Here is a 21470-nt window from a genome sequence, read left to right as displayed (position 1 = left end):
CCCTCTCGTACCCCCCCTTCCCCCCTCCAACCCCCTGGACACGCCCCCCCCTCCCCCGCAGATCTTAAGCCGCCTCCCACCCCCCCTGGACACACCCCCTCTCGTACCCCCCCCCCCCTCCTTCCCAGAAGACCCTTCGACCCCCTCCCCCTCCTGGACACGCCCCCTCTCGTACCCCTGCAGAGCTTAAGCCCCCCCCCTGGACACGCCCCCTCTCGTACCCCCCTCCCAGCAGACCCTTGACCCCCTCCCCTCCCTAGACACGGCCCCACTTGTACCCCTAACCATCACCCCTACACCTTCACTTTTCTTTTTCTCTTCCATAAACAAACACGCGTACCCATATTTGGCCTGCGCTGGTGAAAGTAGGGTACACTGGTCCTGAAGTGCTGGTGGGGGGTGGGGGTTAGGTCTGATTAGGTCACCCCTCAACACACACCTACCTTTCCAGTTAAAGGCAGTCGTTTGGATGGGTTAGAGGTCATTTATGACAAGGTAGCGGGACCTTCCAGCCTTTTTTTTTGTATTACATTTTTTTGAATGTCAAGCTCTTTCGGCGGAGAGTTGAGTTTTCCACGCACCACTGTGCCGTAGCCGTAGGTCTTTATTTTCTCGGTTTTTCAACGGTTTTTCTAACTGCCAGACTTTTATTTTCCGTCCGTTGTTTCTCTCTCTCTCTTTCCCTCTCTACATATCCCCCGCTGTATCTGTTTTTATATCTTTCTACCAGCTAAAAATAAAAAAAAGAATTAACAATACTGGCGGTCGAGTCTCACAGACAGTGCACACACGCACGCACGCACGCACGCACGCACGCACGCAAGCGCGTTCTGACTCAACTGTCACTCCAAACTACTGCCAAGAAACGAAAAAAGAAGGCGCATATTGTGTGTGTGTGAGGCAGGGAGGGCACGGAAAGCTGTTTATAGACCGAGTTGTTCCTCTGGTAGTTGGTTCATTCTTGGACCTTTACTTTGGGGGGCGCTTTGACTTTGAAAAACCCGAACCACAAGATGATGTGTGTGATGTGTTCTGCTCGCTGACATCCACTTGAACCCAGTGCAGTGCCCAGTCCAGCGTGCGGTGCCCTAACCCGGTAAACACTCGCGTATTCTCCAAGTCCGCTGATATTCTTTTCTGTCACTTCTGCTGTAAAGTAAAGTCTGGATATGGGTGGTGCCCTCCTTCGTCGTGGTGGCTCCTCACCCGATTACAGGGCAGCCAGGGGGCCCGACCGCGGGGAGGGACCCGCCACGGGCGGGGCCCTGCCCAGCTGGTGCACCGCACGCTATAGAAAGGAAAGGCTATCGCCCACTGCAGCCCTCGCTTGTCATCAAATGCTTTAATTAAACGGGCCTGCTGCTTATAGACTGCCCTGTTCACCGGGGCGGCGTCTGTGCTCACCGGTGAGAGTCGAGACGAATACACGCCTTAAAAGAGAAAGTTGGATTGGCGGTTGCCTGATTCAAACCAAGGATATCGTACCTTTGGATGAGTGACCGAGGCGCGGGCTCATCGCGGTGTGTGCGTTGTGCGGGGACGATGTCGCCGCTGGGGAAAGACCCCCGGGTGGTAAGGGGGTCAAGGTGTGCGTGTGTGCGCGTGCGTGTGCTGTCCGGGAGGATAGCGACACCCCCCCGGACGCACACAGGTACAGAGATGGAAGCCTTAGCCTACCATGCAGATGCAGCCATCAAGTGTGTAGTACACACTTGCAAAAGGGGTCCCAAGCAGTTCCTAATATGACGTAGGCTTTTGGTTCCGATTATTAGGCTATTGGATGTGACAGGTTATAACGTGTGTTTCCCTAACATATAATACGTCACACGACCGCTAACCAACTTCTACAATGCCCCTGTGTGCCTACGACTTGTATCCGTTGGGTTGTTGATTAAACAACACAACGGATGATGGCTAAAGAACACAACTCTCACGTAAACAGCGTTTCACTCACCTCAACTGATGGAATGCACAAAGGGACGAACACCGCTGGACCGAACCGATTAACCGGTGAAACGATGCTCTCTTAATGCAGAACCTTTTAGTCGGTGGTTAGGATGGTGTCGTTGACCTTCTCGGATTCACGACGGACGGAAGGCTGACGGTCCTGGCACCGCGATCGTTGGTCTGGAGCTGGGGGGTGGACTCGTTCCGCGTCGAGCGAGGCGAGCAGAACAACAGCTCAACTGTCACTGAAACTCTAGCCCGTGGACCAAGGGGTATAAGGAGGAGCGGGGTCTCTCTCTGAGCTGCGTGCCGTTGCGTTCTGCAGCGTGGTCTCCGGGCGCCCTCTAGCGGACAGTCGCTGCAACCGCAACGCTCGAGTCGTGTGCAGAGAATTGGACCCGGGTCCGTTCATCTTCAACTTTCTCTTGTGGATGGTGAACTCCTTAATAAGTCCATGTGGTGAACCAGCACTTCATTGCGCAAGTGCGAATTGATCATAAGGGAACTGGGTGAAAGAAGTCCTATCACGATCATGAAAACGTGAAATGTTATTTGTAAGATATCTTGGATATTATATCTTGGATATTAACATTGTCTTTTGCAGAAATGCCACATTTAGATGAGAGACCTTAACTAGCTTTAGCTTTGTTTTGGAGACGCCTTTCAGAAGAAACGACCAAAAGAAAACACACAGGTGGCAGCTGCGGATGAATTAAACAACAGCCTGCATAAACTGGATAAACTGGGTAAACTTTGGAACAACAGATTTAAATTTGCTTCCCTCTCCGGTAAGCACCATTCAATGTGAAAACGCTCAAAAGCAGTCACCAAACTGCCATGTTTTGCCCACTTCCCTTTTTGCGTAAACCGGAACTTTCCTCTTACGAGTTTTCGTGCGCCTTTACGCACGGTGGCAGAACTCTAGCGTCTCCTCGCGTGATGAGCAGGCAGTAGGTCGCTCTCTCAGGACTCTGCTGTTCCGCACCATGGTGTTCGCGTGGCTGCTGCTCTTCGTCGCCCTCGGTGGGCTCCGGGGGGGCCGCGGTCTGCAGGAGGTTGACGGGTTCCCCTCCCGTGGTGGAGATATCCGTGACTTCACCGTCGCCGCACGCTGGGTGTACGTCGTCACCGGCGACTACCTGTACCAGCTCAACCTCAGCCTGGGGCTCCTTCACAGTCTGCCCCAGAGAGGGTCGTACAGGAGTGGGATTTCCCCGGTTTCTGGACGGTTTAACAGGACTTTGGAGGGGGGCGCGTACACTTTTAGCGTCAATACCTTGGCGCCACTTGTGGAGCGCAACCTGTTGTTCACCTGCGGTGCGCTGAACTGCGGCTTCTGTGAGATGCTGAACTTGACGGACATAACTCGGATTCTAAACGGGGAGGATTTTGAATTGAATCCTGTTGTGCCAAAAGGCCTCCCCGTGGGATTTGTGGTTGACGTGAATGAAGACTCTTACATTTTATCTGCTGCTGAAGAGGGAATCAACGACAAAGCCTGTGTGGGCTTTCCGGAGAATTCGCGAATTCGTCTTCATAACACAAATGAAAGACAGCTTGGAGGACTGCTCTCGTTCGTAGACAGTACGGAGGAACCCGAAATCGTTGCGCGTCGTAGTGGTGTCCAGTTTGTGGATGGCTTTCAAATCAAATCGTCTATTTTTATTTTTTCAAACTTAAATGAAGGAGAAAACGCCACTAAAGTTCGTTTACTTTGGTTTGCGAACAAAACGACCAAAACCAAAACGTTAAAGTCCCTGCGAGGTGCGACACTCGTATGCTGTGAAGGTGTCGAAGCGCACCAGAGACTCGTTTCTTCTTCGGTGATTCCCGGGGACCAACCGGTCCTCTGGGCAGGAATATTTACCGACCATGACGTCACTAACACGAGGCTCGCCATATATGACGTCAGTCCGCCAACTGATGCACCGACCTACAGGGACCCAGACTTTCGCTACAGAGGAGAACCTTCAGAGGTGAACCTGCCAAAGACATCAAAGCTAAATTGATTTACATGAAGGTCTAACACAAAGTTGATCGCATGGAAATGCAATTAAAGGTATAATAAGTGTGTGTGTGTGTGTGTGTGTGTGTGTGTGTGTGTGTGTGTGTGTGTGTGTGTGTGTGTGTGTGTGTGTGTGTGTGTGTGTGTGTGTGTGTGTGTGTGTGTGTGTGTGTGTGTGTGTTGGCGTTTGTGTGTATGTGTGTGTGTATTGGCGCATTTATGTGTTTCGGTCTATGCGTTCGGTGTGTGTGTGTGTGTGTGTGTGCGTGTGTGTGTGTTTGGGTACGTGTGTGCGTGCGTGCGTGCATGTCTATAGGGTGACGGCCCTATCAGGCTGAGGCCATTGCGCGTGCTGCTGAAGCATCGTTTCATGACGTCGGTGCTCGCGGTCAAGCTCAACAACTGGCTGATCGTCTTCATCGGCACCGGAGACGGTCAACTGCTGAAGGTCTGTAGGCCCTGCGTACTACGTCATGCTACATCACTTCCTCTCCTCTACACTGACAAGCCGAGTAGGCATTTTTGTCTAATCAAAAACGACATATGTGTCATGTGATCACAGCACAAAAGGAAATGAGTGCAGCAAAAGCGCCCGTGATTGCATTTACAGGATGGCTCAGGCTCAAAGGTCATGGGACATTGAGTTAGCCATGGTCTTGTGAGTGGTACATCTTGCCTGGTATCCCTTGAAATGTGCAGTCGGGACAGGAAATGCATTAAGCTGTAGGCATCATTTCTGGCCACTTGTTTCGTCGTCAATTTTGAAAATAATGTTCATTGCATTTTAGCATACACAACCAAAAATGAATATTGCATAGATATTATGGGGGATTATTTTTTTTTTTTTTGGTTAACGTAGAATAACCAGAGAGAGTTAACTTAGAAGTTAATTCTCTCTGGTCTTTGAAGGCAGAGGACCTTGACCATTGTTTGCTGTGTAAGGTACTCATACAGTGTAAGGTACTCATGTGTAAGGTACACCAAGTGTACTTTAGGTGTAAGCTAAGTGTAACGTGCTCTAATTGTTAGCTACTATGAATCTACTCTAAATGTAAGGTACTCTAAGTAAGGTACTATAATGGCAAGGTTCTTTAAGTGTAAGGTAATCTAAGTGTAAGGTACCCTGAGTGTACTCTAGGTGTAAGGTGCTCTAAGTGTAAGGTCCTCTAAGTGTACTCTTACTCTAACAGTGCTCTAGGTGTAAGGTCCTCAGTGTACTCTTACTCTAACTGTGCTCTAGGTGTAAGGTCCTCTCAGTGTACTCTTACTCTCACGTTGCTCTAGGTGTAAGGTCCTCAGTGTACTCTTACTCTAACTGTGCTCTAGGTGTAAGGTCCTCTGTGCTCTCAGTGTAACCATCAGCTCACCCCGGTGTGGTTGTCCGTCTGACTCAGCTGACGGTGGACCACACGCTCCAGGCCCAGTGTCTCAGCGTCATCTGGAAGGCCCCCGACGACCGCCGCGTCTTTCCCAAGATGCACCTGGACCCCGTGGGCCGCAAGCACGTCTTTGTGGCGGTTAGGGACAAGGTAGGCTCGTGGATATTGGAGATTATCTGTAGCTTTACTTTTTTTAATGTAGAAATGTATCACTTACTTCACTTTGTAGAAGACTATTCCGTCCAAAGCAACTTCAAGGGAATTTGAATCACTAGGGATCAGTCATGTGTGTGTGTGTGTGTGTGTGTGTGTGTGTGTGTGTGTGTGTGTGTGTGTGTGTGTGTGTGTGTGTGTGTGTGTGTGTGTGTGTGTGTGTGTGTGTGTGTGTGTGTGTGTGTGTGTGTGTGTGTTCCCCCAGTTGATGCGTGTTCCAGTGTCTCAGTGTGTCCAACACAGCAGTCTGCAGTCCTGCTGGAAAGCCCGCGACCCGTACTGCGGCTGGTGTGGAGCTCTGAGACGGTCAGCTGTTCAGCTACACACTGAGACACTACACACATTACACACTCTCAGCTACACACTGCCCCATTACACACATTACACACTCTCATCTACACACTGACATTCTCATCTACACACTGACATACTACACACTGCAATCTACACACTAACACAATACACACCAGTACATACTCTGATCCATACACTAACACACTACACACTGCATACTATTACACACTACCATCGACACACTAACACACTACACTTCATCACACACACACACACACACATCAACTCTTTGGGTAACATTGATGACATCCTCATTGCACACTTATTTCTCTTTTTAAAGGGGAAGTGACACAAGTGCCGCTGTAGCGCAAGGAAGTGAGGCTTTGGTCTTATGTGTGTCGGCTTCTGTGAAAAACACACCACAGAAAGATCGGACCGCGATCCAAGAAATCAACGATCCGATCATCGACTAGAAGAAACTAGTCGATGACTAGGGATGTTCACTACTAGTCGATGACTAGCGATGTTCACTACTAGTCGATGACTAGGGATGTTCACTACTAGTTGATGACTAGTGATGTTCACTACTAGTCGATGACTAGGGATGTTCACTACTAGTCGATGGCTAGCGATGTTCACTACTAGTCGATGACTAGCGATGTTCACTACTAGTCGATGACTAGGGATGTTCACTACTAGTTGATGACTAGTGATGTTCACTACTAGTCGATGACTAGGGATGTTCACTACTAGTCGATGGCTAGCGATGTTCACTACTAGTCGATGACTAGCGATGTTCACTACTAGTCGATGACTAGGGATGTTCACTACTAGTCGATGGCTAGGGATGTTCACTACTAGTCGATGGCTAGCGATGTTCACTACTAGTTGATGACTAGGGATGTTCACTACTAGTCGATGGCTAGGGATGTTCACTACTAGTCGATGACTAGGGATGTTCACTACTAGTCGATGGCTAGCGATGTTCACTACTAGTTGATGACTAGGGATGTTCACTACTAGTCGATGGCTAGGGATGTTCACTACTAGTCGATGGCTAGCGATGTTCACTACTAGTTGATGACTAGGGATGTTCACTACTAGTCGATGACTAGGGATGTTCACTACTAGTCGATGACTAGTGATGTGCACGACTAGGGATGTTCACTACTAGTCGATGACTAGTGATGTTCACTACTAGTCGATGACTAGCGATGTTCACTACCAGTCAATGACTAGTGATGTGCACGACTAGGGATGTTGACTGATAGTCGTTGACTAGGGATATTCACCACTAGTCGACCACTAATAATAATAATAATACATTTAATTTAGAGGCGCCTTTCAAGACACCCAAGGTCACCTTACAGAGCATATAGTCATCATTCAAAACGATGTAAAACAGACTAGGAATAAAAGGAAAACAGAGGTTAAACATGAAGAATAATAATAATTAATAACACTCAAAGACGCCTAAAGTGAAGGGGGGACCTCACTAACCACCACCAATATGTAGCACCCACTTGGGTGATGCACGGCAGCCAATCGGTGCCAGAACGCTCACTACACACCAGCTTGAGGTGGAGAGTTAGGGATGAGGTGGAGAGTGAGGGAAAAGAACATATTTAAACACTATCGACCATATTTAAACACTGTCGATCACATTTAAACACTATGGACCACATGTAAACACTATCGACCACATGTAAACACTATCGCCCACATTTAAACACTATCACCCACATTTAAACACTATGGACCACACGTAAACCCTATGGACCACATTTAAACACTATCGCCCACATTTAAACACTATCGCCCACATTTAAACACTATGGACCACATTTAAACACTATGGACCACATGTAAACCCTATCGACCACATGTAAACCCTATCGACCATATATAAACACTATCGACCACATTTAAACATGTAAACCCTATCGACCACAATTAAACACTATCGACCATAATTAAACACTATCGACCACATTTAAACATGTAAACCCTATCGACCACATTTAAACACTATCGACCACATTTAAACACTCTCGCCCACATTTACACACTATCGACCACATTTAAACACTATCGACCACATGTAAACACTAGCGACCATATTTAAACACTATCGACCACATGTAAACACTAGCGACCATATTTAAACACTATCGACCACATTTAAACATGTAAACCCTATCAACCACATTTAAACATGTAAACCCCTCTCACTAGTGACCAGTCGTTGCTTCACTTGGCAGTGGGCACCAGTCGTCGGTTAAACACTTCTTCTTTCATTCTGAGAACAGGACTTCTGATGATGTCTAAATCGGGAAACCACGCCATGCCCAAGCATCCATCTATTCTAAGGACATGCCTTCAATAGGCCTTATTAACCAACGGTATCAACAGGTAGTTTCCCAAACCCAATGTCTGGTTCATAGTTCTCCGCCAGTGACTGCGGCCAGGTCAGGCTGAGGTCACCGACTGAGGGGTCACGCTCAGTTTAGAGGTCCCTCCCAGTTTAGAGGTCACTCCCATTTGGGCTTGTTTTTTTTAAAAACGTGTTTTAATCAGACGGAGAATAAGATGGATGTAAAAAAAAAACGGCATTCACCCATTCATTCACACATTCACACACCGACGGCGGTGACAACCATGTAAGGAGACAGCCAGCTCGCCCGGAGCAGTAAGGGTGAGGCGTCTCGCTCAGGGACACCTCGAAACTCAGCTAGGAGGAGCCGGGGATCGAACTAGCAACCTTCAGGTTACCAGCCACCCCTCTCTACCTCCTGAGTGACATGCCGCCCCTAATCACGCAAATCATTCGATGAAATGAATGAGAAGAGAGAAACAGAGCCGTGATGCTTTTTATCCTCTCCTGAGAGACAAAGATATAATCCGGATGAAAAACCTCCAAGGCGAACCGACTTCCAACTGTTTTTCCTACCTACCTAAAAGTTATATCTTACTAGTCTTTTAACCCACCACTTCACCCCCGCCTGTCCCCCCGTTTACAGAACGCCATTTCTGCCTCCTTTGAAACGCACCATGGCTGATTTGACCTTGCCGGTGAACCCAGTTAAAACCACAGTTAATGATGCATCATGGGATATGGAGTCCTCTATCTGTCTCGTTTCCCACCACAGATGCAGCTTTGAGGACGAGTGTCCCTCTTCTCTGTGGCTGTCCGTCCCAGATGACCTCAGCCAGCGCCGGATGCTCTCCCACAGCTTCCAGGAAGACGCAGAAGGAAAGGTAGGCCTGGTCCAAAGATCAGATATAACATAAAAAATATATATAATAATCATATAGGATCTTTAAATATATATTTATAGCTTTTTTTTAATGCATATATTTGCTTTCTTTCACATATATTTTGCCTATATATATCTTTTTTAATATAAATATTTTTTTCTTATATACTGTGTATATATATATATATATATATATATATAGATAGATAGATAGATAGATAGATAGATAGATAGATAGATAGATAGATAGATAGATAGATAGATAGATAGATAGATAGATAGATAGATAGGCTTTTATCTGAGGCATGTTATAATACCGCGAGTGCCCACATTCTTGGCAGCGAATTGAACCCCTAACCCAGGTGGGGTTCATGTGTCACCAGTGGCGGAACTAGAGTTTTATACAGGGGGTGCCCAAGGCTACTTCAGGGGGTCCATAGACCACGGCAGAAAATGTGTGCGTAACCCTGACATGGTATCTAAGGAGCATGAATGAATCCTATGATTGCTGATGAGGGGTAGTCTGGCTATTGCCAGACCAAGCGCAATCGTAGATTGCACGTCGGTCTGGGGAAGCTGCCGTCATTTTCTTCAGCACAAGAGGCGTGATCAACGGGGCCTAGTTCAACTGACTCTGTACGCGATTGGCTGCTTTGCCGTCGCTTCCCCCGTCGTCATCGTGTTAAACCAGCCAATAGCGCGCCAAGTGGAAAAGCCGGCTTGGTGATTGGCTCCCGCAAAAAAACGTATCGGAAGCAGAAAGAAATGTATTGCTCTTCTCCAGACCCTTGTGCGGGGCGAACTCAAATCACCGGCGGTCAGTCTAGATTAGAGGTAGAACCCGGAGTTCTACAATGTGGCAGATAGTGTGGTCCACTAGGGTTACTTCACTAGAATTCTTTAACATACTGTGAATAGCCAGTGTCTCTGCCTCGGAACTGCAGCTCAATTTCTTCTCACACACACACACACACACACATCACACATGACACACACAGACACTGTACTGTACTGGCATACTGGAGAGACTTGGATCACTCTGTTTTCATGAATATATAATCTGGGTCTATCAGTGTTGAACATCACAAAAAATATTTTCAGAAAATCAAGCTCAAGCAACAAGGGAGATAAGAAAGCAGTTGTGTGTGACATCATTTGCATAGTTTATTTATGGAAGTACATTTAAAAAAAAAACACTGAAAACATACAGTTATGAAAAACAAAAATATGCCTGCACAAAATAATAATATAATATATATTACAAACTTAAAAAATGTTCCCTGCAATTATTGCAAGTTTTTTTTAAATTCAAAACCATATCATTTCTCAACAACAACAACCCCTATTTAACATATAGCAAGTGCATTTTTGTTTGTTACTCAAGCTTACATATTGTACAGGCTTTGTTGCACATGTAACTTCTGTGCCAACCACTCTATTTCATCCTGGAAAAACCAGAAAGGGGGCTCGATGTTCAAAATACCATAAACTAAACACACTCAACACTGTAACTTACTGTCGGTTAGTGAGCCAATTTGCCAGTATGCATCTACAAAGCGACTCCATTGTGTGCCATCACCCAAAGGGCCTTACACACCTATAGCGGCCATCTTGATTGACTTGTGTGGGAACTGAACGCAGAACGAGGAACTGGGATACACGACAGCTGAGTGGATCCGACCAATCACAGCCTGATGACCAGGTCAACCACCAAGTTCTGTTTAATGTGTGTTTGCCAAACGTGTCGAGCAGCTTCTGCGAGTCGACTATCGGAGCAGAGGGCACGAGATGGAGGTGGATGCCAGGGGCGTTTCTAGGTTTCATAAACATCCAGGCCTTTTTTTTTGTATGCTTTATCGTGCATGCAAATTCTTTCATAATGCTTTACCTAAATAAACAAAATACGCAGTTCATTCTAGCTTTAGATACCTGACTGCTGTGCTGCTTACCCCCAAACATCTAAAGTTCCATTCAAGTTATTTCAGAGTAAAATGAATACAAGTGAGACAAACCTTACATGTATATTATTTATATATACTGTGTATATATATATATATATATATATATATATATATATATATGCATGTGTGTATATATATATGCATATGTGGATCAGTCTGGGGGTAGGATAGGTTAATTCACTTGAGGTGTTAAACAGTCTGGTTATGTTTTTAAACTGTTTATTATCTTTCCAGAAGGACAATAGTCTACTTTATTTTGAGATGTCCCTGGAATCCCCATGTTTCTTTCTAAATAACAAACTACCATTGGTGACTAGAATTATTGATGACTTCTACACTGAATTGAATTAATGCATTCCATAGTTACCAGTAAATATACAAATATTGGAGAAAGGCTATTTTTCATTTTATATTTTTATATTCAGGGCTAATTAAATAATATCGGGGGCTTTAGCCCCGAATAAAACAGCCTAGGGACGCCACTGGTGGAGGCAAACACGTGGAGGCTGAACAGGAAGCACCAAGCCAACCGCCAGAGGCCCACAATTGTTACGCGGCCAATTTATCTCCCTTTGATCTCGTTGGCCAAACATTTGTTGGCTGTGTTCGTTTCAGATGCGAACCTCCTGAGTTCCCCAGTTGTGTCTTTGCGTATCAGTTCCTTTTTGTTTCTGTTGCCTGGTTCCTTCTGGGGATTCTGTGGCTGCACTTCTGTATTTGTTTTGCCAACATTAGTTATGTTCTACTGCGTGGCAGTTTGCTCTGCGTTCGGTTTCCCAACTTCCACACAATTAGTCAAACAAAAAGTTGACACAGTAACAGCAATTATAGGTGACATTAGAGAAGTTCCAATTCAGGTCTTATCACGTTTTAATCATATCATTTGAGGCGTGTGAGTTACTAGAGACAAGTCAGGGATGGTTATGTTTTGAGAATAATGTTATTGCAATTGCGATTGTTTGATGCCATATATATATATGTGGCATCAAACAATCGCAATCAAACAATAGCAATCACATTTTAACGTCTGCATACACTAGTTTCGTCTCTTGCAGAGTGAGCCCAGTTAATACAGTTTCACACAGGCTTTTAACCCAGTCTCACCCCCTCCAAGCGATGTATCGGTCCATACATCATGTCAGGGAAATGTTGACAGACAGTGGGTTTTATGGTATAGATAAGTGGGTCCTTGTGACCGGTCAAACCCAAGGACGAGGTCAACAAAGGGGTACTAGGAAAAAACTGTTAACAGATGGGCTGGCCAGATAACAAAACCGGAAGGAAGAGCTCAAATTATTAAAACTAAACAACATCAAGATTTTCCATCACAATCGTCAACCCCAAGCCTCCTCTTTCGTTCCCAGATCAGGCTGGTGGTCTTCACCCACCTGAAGAGAGGTGGAGCTCCTGCTAACTTCTCCTGCCGATTCGACTCAAGCGTCGGAGTGCTGGGAGGACTAGGGCATCAATACCCAGAATGCACCTGCCTGCTGCCTCCTGTGATTGGTCAGTAATGGACCCCTTTCTCCCCTCTCAGAAGCGTTACCTTACCCAACTATCAACAACTCTGAAAAGGGTATATTATTCTATAAGACTTCCAGGGCCCTTTCTCCAAACAAAAGTAGATAATATTACTAGTAGTATGAAACAATATAAATCGTTTAAAGATTCATGTAATAAACTGAGACGTTAACAGATTATCTTATTAATTGTATACTGTGTTCTGAAACTAACACAACTCCATTAAGTTGTAATCAAACACGGTTCGAGAGATCCCCCTCATTTCAATTCCTTTCCAACTTCTAAAGCAAGTCGTGACTTCTTTATTGCTACTGAACTAACACGACTTTGTGTCGGTTCTACAACAGCAGGCCTGCGTGTGAGCGTCACGGTGAGCCTGGGGGAAGTGGATGTGACTGAAGAACTGAACCTCCTCAACTGCTCTGGGATCAGCGGAGCTCCCACTCCCCTACTGTAGGTCTCCCGTACTCAGACGCCCTACCTACACCATCCAGCCTTCACAATGTACTCCACAGTCTGTGGAGCGCTTTGTGACCCGGTGGGGTGAACCTGTGTCTGCTCCCGGTTCAGGTGTAGCCAGTGCCTCGCTGCCGGGTGTGGGTGGAGCAACGGGGCCTGTACGTGGACACGCAGCGGAGCTCTGAATGTAACGCTCCGTCCATCTGAGCACCACCCAATGTCCCTCTCTCCTTCAGTCCATCTCCCCTTCAGTCCCTCTCTCCTTCAGTCCCTCTCTCCTTCAGTCCATCCCTCCTTCAGTCCCTCTCTCCTTCAGTCCCTCTCTCCTTCAGTCCCTCTCTCCTTCAGTCCATCTCTCCTTCAGTCCCTCTCTCCTTCAGTCCATCTCTCCTTCAGTCCATCTCTCCTTCAGTCCCTCTCTCCTTCAGTCCATCTCTCCTTCAGTCCATCTCTCCTTCAGTCCATCTCCCCTTCAGTCCATCTCTCCTTCAGTCCCTCTCTCCTTCAGTCCATCTCCCCTTCAGTCCCTCTCTCCTTCAGTCCCTCTCTCCTTCAGTCCATCCCTCCTTCAGTCCCTCTCTCCTTCAGTCCCTCTCTCCTTCAGTCCCTCTCTCCTTCAGTCCCTCTCTCCTTCAGTCCCTCTCTCCTTAAGTCCATCTCTCCTTCAGTCCCTCTCTCCTTCAGTCCATCTCTCCTTCAGTCCCTCTCTCCTTCAATCCATCTCTCCTTCAGTCCATCCCTCCTTCAGTCCCTCTCTCCTTCAGTCCATCTCCCCTTCAGTCCATCTCTCCTTCAGTCCCTCTCTCCTTCAGTCCATCTCCCCTTCAGTCCCTCTCTCCTTCAGTCCCTCTCTCCTTCAGTCCATCTCTCCTTCAGTCCCTCTCTCCTTCAGTCCCTCTCTCCTTCAGTCCATCTCTCCTTCAGTCCATCCCTCCTTCAGTCCCTCTCTCCTTCAGTCCCTCTCTCCTTCAGTCCATCTCTCCTTCAGTCCATCTCCCCTTCAGTCCATCTCTCCTTCAGTCCCTCTCTCCTTCAGTCCCTCTCTCCTTCAGTCCCTCTCTCCTTCAGTCCCTCTCTCCTTCAGTACCTCTCTCCTTCAGTCCCTCTCTCCTTCAGTCCATCTCTCCTTCAGTCCCTCTCTCCTTCAGTCCCTCTCTCCTTCAGTACCTCTCTCCTTCAGTCCCTCTCTCCTTCAGTCCATCTCTCCTTCAGTCCCTCTCTCCTTCAGTCCCTCTCTCCTTCAGTCCTTCTCCCCTTCCATCCCTCCATTAATTTAACTTCTCCTACATCTATCAATCCGTCCCTCCTCCATCCATATCTACCCTCCCACCATCATCAATCAATCCATCATCAATCCATCACCCTCCCTTCCACCCCCTCTACCCCCATCCTAGAACCATCCCTCTCCTCCCTTCTTCATCCATCATTCCTTTATGTAGTTAAACGTTAAATATGAATACAGTCATTCCACATTACTTTAATTTCATAAGGTATTCACTGTGTATCTGTGGATACCTGTTGTTATTGTTGGTTCTACTGTCACCATGTGACCGGCTCCCCTTGTTGGTGTTTTCATGTTTCACGTGTTCATGTTTCACGTGTTCCTGTTTCATGTGTTCATGGTGAGACCTTCTGGTTCCTCTCCACAGATGTCCGTCTGCCAGGCTCTGCAGACCGGGGTTGACTCTCTGGTAGGTCTGGTTCCTCATGAGGCTCAGCCTTGTGTGATTATTTTAGGGCAAGCGAGAAAATCACAACATTGTGAAAGCAAAATCGATTCTGTGGGTTTTATAATCTAAAATAGTCGATGGAAACGGGAAAACAAACATGAAACAGGATATTGACTAATCCGTGTGCGGATGCGATTTCAACACTCCGATATTTCTGCAGAACCTTTTTCAGTAAAGTGTGCTCGTGCGGTTCTGTGCGTGCATGTGCAAGTGTTCATGCACCCGTGTGTGTGTATGTGCACTTACGTGTGTGTGTGTGTGTGTGTGTATGTGCATGTGCGTGTATATGCATGTTTGTATGTGCACATACGTGTGTGTGTGTGCATTTGCATACTTGTGTGTGCGTGCATGTGCGCGTGTTCATACGTGTGGGTGTGTTTACGTGTGGCTTTCTTATCAGCCAGAGATAATCAACATTACCCCGAGTGAGATGTCCTTCTACGGTAAAAACAACGCGGTGCTGAAGGGAAGGAACCTGGGTCATGTGATCGGAGTTCGGCTTCAAGGACACCTGGACTGCAGCGCGAAAGAGTGGGTGAAGACGGTCAACGCGACAGTTAGGGCTAAAGGCCCCGTTGTGGTTCCACGTCGGCGCAACGCAATGACCACGCAGACGTGAACCTGTTTTGGTTCTGCGTCAGGATTTAGTGAGCGGACCAATCACAGCCCTCGCTGCTGCGTCGCCTCGACGCAAGGGGAGAATTTTTGGAAGTGCAGGTCGAGCCCTTGGGGTGGACGCAAGGAGGGTCCGCAAGGAGGGTGCGTCAGGCCGTATTCGGTCTGTACACCTCCTTGTGTAGCGTCGACCTGGAACCATAACTAAGCATTTAGGTTCACTGTGTTGGTCGCTTAGCACTTTTAGACGCTTTCACCCCGAGCAAAATAACAGTGTATTCAGATCCATGGTATTAAAGGGGTGATATTATAGGCCTACCACCAAGTACGCCCACTTGTGTGATGTCACTAAAACACAGGAAAAGGCAGATTTTCCTAACGGTTTGTAAAGGCAAATTATTCCTTTAAATATTTAAGCCTTGACAACAATAACAACATAAATAATGATAGTATAGTAATCATTAGTTACCATTATCCCAACATGAGCTTAAACGATAAAAACGTTAAACAATGTTAACGTCATAACGAGGATAGGAAATGATGACAGCAGCAATATGATTTCTGAGGAACACAAAGTCAGCTGATTGGAGGCTGTGAGTAACAGTTGTAGTAATAATGTCAGCTATTATTAATAATGGCAGTTATAATTACTAATGTCAGCTATAATTACTAATGTCAGCTATTATTAATAATGGCAGCTATTATTAATAATGGCAATTATAATTACTGATGTCAGCTATTATTAATAATGGCAGCTATTATTAATAATGGCAGTTATAATTACTAATGTCAGCTATTATTTATTAATAATGGCAGCGAAGTGAATCACGGAGCCTGAGGTGAATAATTGTTTTAGTATATACTACACGTGAACAACACTCGAAAAATAAACTTGATAACACTTTTTGCCGGGATTTAGTTTTTATTAGCGTGACGAGACGGCCGTCATGCAATGAAAACAAAATCCCGAGTTTGGGATCACAGTCATGGGATATGGCCCAATATCCCGAGATGGCGAACCAATCATATTGTGCCAAATTGTTAGGAGATTCACGTGTAGCACGTACTGAGACGACTTAAAGTGAGGATAACGACCCTGACGCCCCTCTCTGTGCGTAGGGCTTCGGTGAGGGACAATACGGGGGCCAGCCTGACCTTCCACATCCCCGCCGGAGACAAGGGCCGGGTCGAGGTCTGCCTCCTCCTGCCCGACGGCGGTTGCCACGGCAGCGCGCCGCTCACCTACCGGTCGGCGCCGGTCTGCGCCTCCATCTCCCCGGACAGCACCTGGGCCAGGTAGGGGGCGGAGTCATGGTGTAGATAAGTCAGCTCAAATGTTTCAAGTAAATATTTACAAATATAATATTTAAAGTCAAATATGTTTAAGTAGAGTATTTAAAGTTAAGTATTTACAGTGAAATATGTTTTAGCAAAATAATCAAAGGAAAACTCATCTCATCTCATCTCATTTTCGACCGCTTATCCGGGGTCGGGTCGCGGGGGGAGCAGCTCAAGCAGGGGGCCCCAGACTTCCCTTTCCCGGGCCACATTGACCAGCTCTGACGGGGGGATCCCGAGGCGTTCCCAGGCCAGTGTTGAGATATAATCTCTCCACCTAGTCCTGGGTCTTCCCCGAGGTCTCCTCCCCACTGGACGTGCCTGAAACACCTCCCAAGGAAGGCGCCCAGTGGGCATCCTTACCAGATGCCCGAACCACCTCAGCTGATTCCTTTCTAAGTAAAGGAGCAGCGGCTCTAATCCGAGTTCCTCACGGATGGCTGAGCTTCTCACCCTATCCCTAAGGGAGACGCCAGCCACCCTTCTGAGAAAACTCATCTCGGCCGCTTGTACCCGCGATCTCGTCCTTTCGGTCATCACCCAGCCCTCATGACCATAGGTGAGGATAGGAACGAAGATCGACCGGTAGATCGAGAGCTTTGCCTTGCGGCTCAGCTCTCTTTTCGTTACAACGGTGCGGTAAAGCGAACGCAATACCGCCCCCGCTGCTCCGATTCTCTGGCCAATCTCACGCTCCATAGTACCCTCACTCGCGAACAAGACCCCGAGGTACTTGAACTCCTTCACTTGGGCTAAGGACTCATTTCCTACCCGGAGTAGGGCTTTGACTTTTGGCCAAAAATCATATTCGAAGTTCGTTTGTTTATTAATATTAGTATTCGAATATATTCGAATATTTATTAATAATATTTTGACCATTAAATGCCTTCAGTAATACCTGGGCTGAATCCGAATACTTAGTACATACTATTTATGTTCAGTGTCTACTACTTGACCGTACGGTCTACAGCTATGCGTAGAACGCCTAGAACGGTCTACAGCTATGCGTAGAACGCCTCTGAACTCTTCCGAACACCGCCGTAACTCCACCGGATGTTTGGAGATGACGTGTCTCCCCTCAGATGCCGGCAAAATTACCTTGATAAGTTACCTGTTTTCCGTCTTGTCATCGTTGCTATTAAATTAAAAATGTCTCTTTTTACTTAATTACTTACTTTACTTTTTTACTCTTTTTAATGTCTTTTTTTCGCCGCTTTCTATGACGTCTTTCTAAGCCGCTGTTGGTAGTGTCGGGTCAGCCATCTCTTCTTCGTCCGTTACCAGACTCGTAGTCTGGTAACGTAGTGACCTACCGTTGTATACTGTGGTGGTAGTACGCATTCGGAAACGTTTTCCGTACTACACAATGCACACTGAGCATTCGGACGCGCTATATTTGTGGCGTACTACAAAATGCATACTATGAGTATTCGGATTCAGCCCTGAATTGGGCTTTGCAAGGTTTGTTTACAGGCGTTGCTATGGTTACCGGTCTTGCGTGTTCCAACGGTTTATTATGTTTCTAATAAATCGCTGTCTAATCAATACTTTATTCACTGCCTCTTCTGTGGTCATTACAATATTATGAATAGACTGCATGGGTTCTCCGACGTCTCTCCCTCTTGGCCTGCCCATAACAGGTTCGAATATTAAGGGCTGCCTAATATTCGTTCGAATTTTGATTTATTTTTTTGCTATTCGAATTATATTCGAATCACGAAGTTCGAAGTCAAAGCCCTAACCCGGAGTAAGCAATCCACCGGTTTCCTGCTAAGAGTCATGGCCTCAGATTTAGCGGTGCTGATCCTCATCCCAGCCGATTCACACTCGGCCGCCAGCCGATCCAGTGAGTGCTGAAGGTCACAGGCCGATGATCCAATGAGGACCACATCATCTGCAAAAAGCAGTGACGAGATCCTCAGACCACCGAACTGCAACCCCTCCCCACCACGACTACGCCTCGATATCCTGTCCATGTATATCACAAACAGGATTGGTGACAAGGCGCAGCCCTGGCGTAGACCAGCACCCACTGAGAACGAAACTGACTGGCTGCCGAGAACACGAACACAGCTCTCGCTTTGGGAGTACAAAGATTGGATGGCCCTGAGGATAGACCCCCTTACCCCATACTCCCGCAGCACCTCCCACAGTTTCTCCCGGGGGACCCGGTCATACGCCTTCTCCAGATCCACAAAACACATGTAGACCGGATGGGCATACTCCCAGGCCCCCTCCAGGATCCTTGCGAGAGTGAAGAGCTGGTCCGTAGTTCCACGTCCGGGGCGAAAACCGCATTGTTCCTCTTCAATCTGAGGTTCGACGATCGGCCGAACCCTCCTTTCCAGCACCTTGGAGTAGACTTTACCAGGGAGGCTGAGAAGTGTGATACCCCGGTAATTGGCACACACTCTCTGGTCCCCCTTTTTGAACAGGGGAACCACCACCCCGGTTTGCCACTCCTTTGGCACTGTACCCGACTCCCACGCGATGTTGAATAGGCGTGTCAACCATGACAGCCCCTCAACACCCAGAGCCTTTAGCATTTCTGGCTGGATCTCATCAATCCAAAGGAAAACTTTAAACATTATTTAACTATTTAACAAAAACGATTATACAACATCATAAGTAAAATATAAATTCACTTTTTAAATATATATATTTTAAGTAAAATATTTATTAGTACAAAATTTACCACAATTATTGAAGTAAAAAGTTTATTCGCAATATACTGCATTTTGAATATTAAAGTAAAATATTTAATAGTGAAATATTTCTAAATGAAATAGGTATAAGTTGCGAGTATAAGTCATGAGTGGTATGGTTCTGAGAAACTATCCGCCTGACGGGGCAATGCCCAGGCAGGAAATGCCACCTGTGTGTAACTTCCCCTGTTTCACATGCTCTCTGTTGGATTGGTTACCTTGGCAACCAGCCATCACCCCTCAGGGCTCAAGAATAACATCTTCCACCAATGACGTTTTCATTAGCTGACCTCGTTACAAATGTGGTTGCCCCCCATATTTTGGAGGCTTAGTCGCCGTATTGGCATGTTTTTGTCCCGTAAGTAACATCCATCTGTGTCAAATACTTAGAACAGATGAACTTCCTTGGAAGAAATTGTAAAATGTTTTTATTGCATATGGGGTCTGTTTCTTTAGAACCATGAGTACCGTGACATCTTTCCTCACAAACCAACTCTTTGCGTTCCTCCTCCTCTTATATAAAACAATTCTACCTTAGGCATTACACCCGTGATCCGCCATCCGGAATAGTGTGTGTGTGTGTGTGTGTGTGTGTGTGTGTGTGTGTGTGTGAGTGTGAGTGTGTGTATTTTATTTGCATGCACATATCTTGATCAGGGCAAGTGCTGTGGGGCATCTTATCTAAATTAATCTAAGCTTTGCATGCTGTACATCCCACTGTTAGGCAGTCTGTAAAAAACAGGAATTGAAGTGGGTCATGTTCCCAACGTGACCACTCACACCAGTGCTGCACACAGCCTCTCTGTGGGGTCCAGCACCACCACCCATCACTTCAAACACAGAACAGGACCTTAATCCAATCCTCTGACGTGTTTTATACTGTCTACCACGCTGCCCGATGGGGCTCCATGGCTCCGTGGCTCGTCTGAGGTGTGTCCCGCCTCACATTGACGCTCTGTCCTAACCGAGTCAGACTCGGACCGAGAGTGGATCTGAAACCCGCTGACTTCCTTCACACAGCACTTAGTCATGAGGTTTTAGTTTAGCTTTTTGAAGGCTTATTCCGTGTGCTAACCAATTTGAACGTTTCAGAATCTCAACGGGAGTAGTCTCTGACAAATTCTGACGAATTCTGACAAATGTGCTTATTGTAAGTCGCTTTGGGAAAAAGCGTCTGCTAATTCCCCTAGATGTAAACGTAAAGACGACGTCAACTCATGCCTGTTTTGATATGTTACATCACATTGGTGCAGTTCCCGCGTTAAAGCGTTTGTTCGAACCCTCGTACATATCTTTTCTTTTTACTGGCACCGATGCAACCCAGGATGAAAAATGCATATAGACAATGAATGGTCTCAGATGCGACCACTTTGGTGGTAGCCTTGAGCCTTGCCACCATCGACCATGGACCTCATGCAAGACCCACTCTGACGCACGCGTGTTTGCCGCCAAAATCTGCACCCTTAGAATCGTCTCTTCTTTCTAAAATCCACAAGTGGTCTTGAGAGTAAAGTACGGTTGGCCAAAGCAAAAAGGAAAAGTTGTTAATTCCTACTCCATGGCTTTGACTAGAAATACAAACTTGTTATTTATAATTACATTAATATTATACTGTTTCGCAGTCAGATCTCACAGTTGGATAAATGGAGCAGCATTGTTACAATAACATCAATATTCAGAATCAAATTAGTATAAGAATGAGGGACAGAATCAGAATACTTGGAATAGTCATCGCTGAATGGGCGTCGATCCGAATGCACACACAGGTTATAATCCGTATGGTTGACCAACATTTCAGTGAAACGTGGCTGGGTGTGTGTGTGTGTGGGCTTATCTGGTGTGTGTTTCCGGGTGCGTGTGGCTCGATCGAAGCACACTTACACACGCTTATAACCACGCAACCACTCATCTCAAGAACTCGTAACTTCAGCTTCTAAAGGTGTCCTCCCCAGGCTGTGTTTTTCCTCCTACGGTACCACTAGTGGTCTGCGAGGGTACTGCAGTTAGGACGTTGAAATAGACAACATTTACGATAAAATAAAAACA

The 21470-nt window shown here is 46.5% G+C and overlaps 1 protein-coding gene and 1 long non-coding RNA gene across 6 annotated transcripts in view; one reads left to right on the top strand and one right to left on the bottom strand.

The window, feature by feature from the left end:
* Positions 1–2719: 2719 nt before the first annotated feature.
* LOC132454986 (uncharacterized) overlaps positions 2720–21470 on the bottom strand; it is a 39055-nt gene continuing 20304 nt past the window's right edge. The window contains exon 2 of the long non-coding RNA XR_009525050.1: positions 2720–3101. This is a non-coding gene — a long non-coding RNA (uncharacterized LOC132454986). The remainder of the gene's footprint in view (positions 3102–21470) is intronic.
* The window catches only part of plxnc1 (plexin C1), a 34257-nt gene continuing 15720 nt past the window's right edge, over positions 2934–21470 (top strand). For 2 of the 5 annotated variants that reach the window (XM_060048556.1, XM_060048554.1), the window contains exons 1-11: positions 2934–3923; positions 4269–4400; positions 5347–5481; positions 5750–5850; positions 8988–9096; positions 12421–12562; positions 12925–13030; positions 13148–13223; positions 14686–14727; positions 15167–15297; positions 16501–16677. In XM_060048556.1, the coding sequence (XP_059904539.1) occupies positions 2934–3923; positions 4269–4400; positions 5347–5481; positions 5750–5850; positions 8988–9096; positions 12421–12562; positions 12925–13030; positions 13148–13223; positions 14686–14727; positions 15167–15297; positions 16501–16677 (2141 nt within the window). The remainder of the gene's footprint in view (positions 3924–4268; positions 4401–5346; positions 5482–5749; positions 5851–8987; positions 9097–12420; positions 12563–12924; positions 13031–13147; positions 13224–14685; positions 14728–15166; positions 15298–16500; positions 16678–21470) is intronic. The other 3 variants (XM_060048558.1, XM_060048557.1, XM_060048555.1) reach the window with 2 other exon arrangements.

This window comes from Gadus macrocephalus, chromosome 4 (assembly GCF_031168955.1).
Source record: "Gadus macrocephalus chromosome 4, ASM3116895v1".
Lineage (NCBI taxonomy): Eukaryota > Metazoa > Chordata > Actinopteri > Gadiformes > Gadidae > Gadus > Gadus macrocephalus.
Note: the sequence above shows the minus strand (reverse complement) of the source record. Positions and strands in the feature narration are given on the sequence as shown.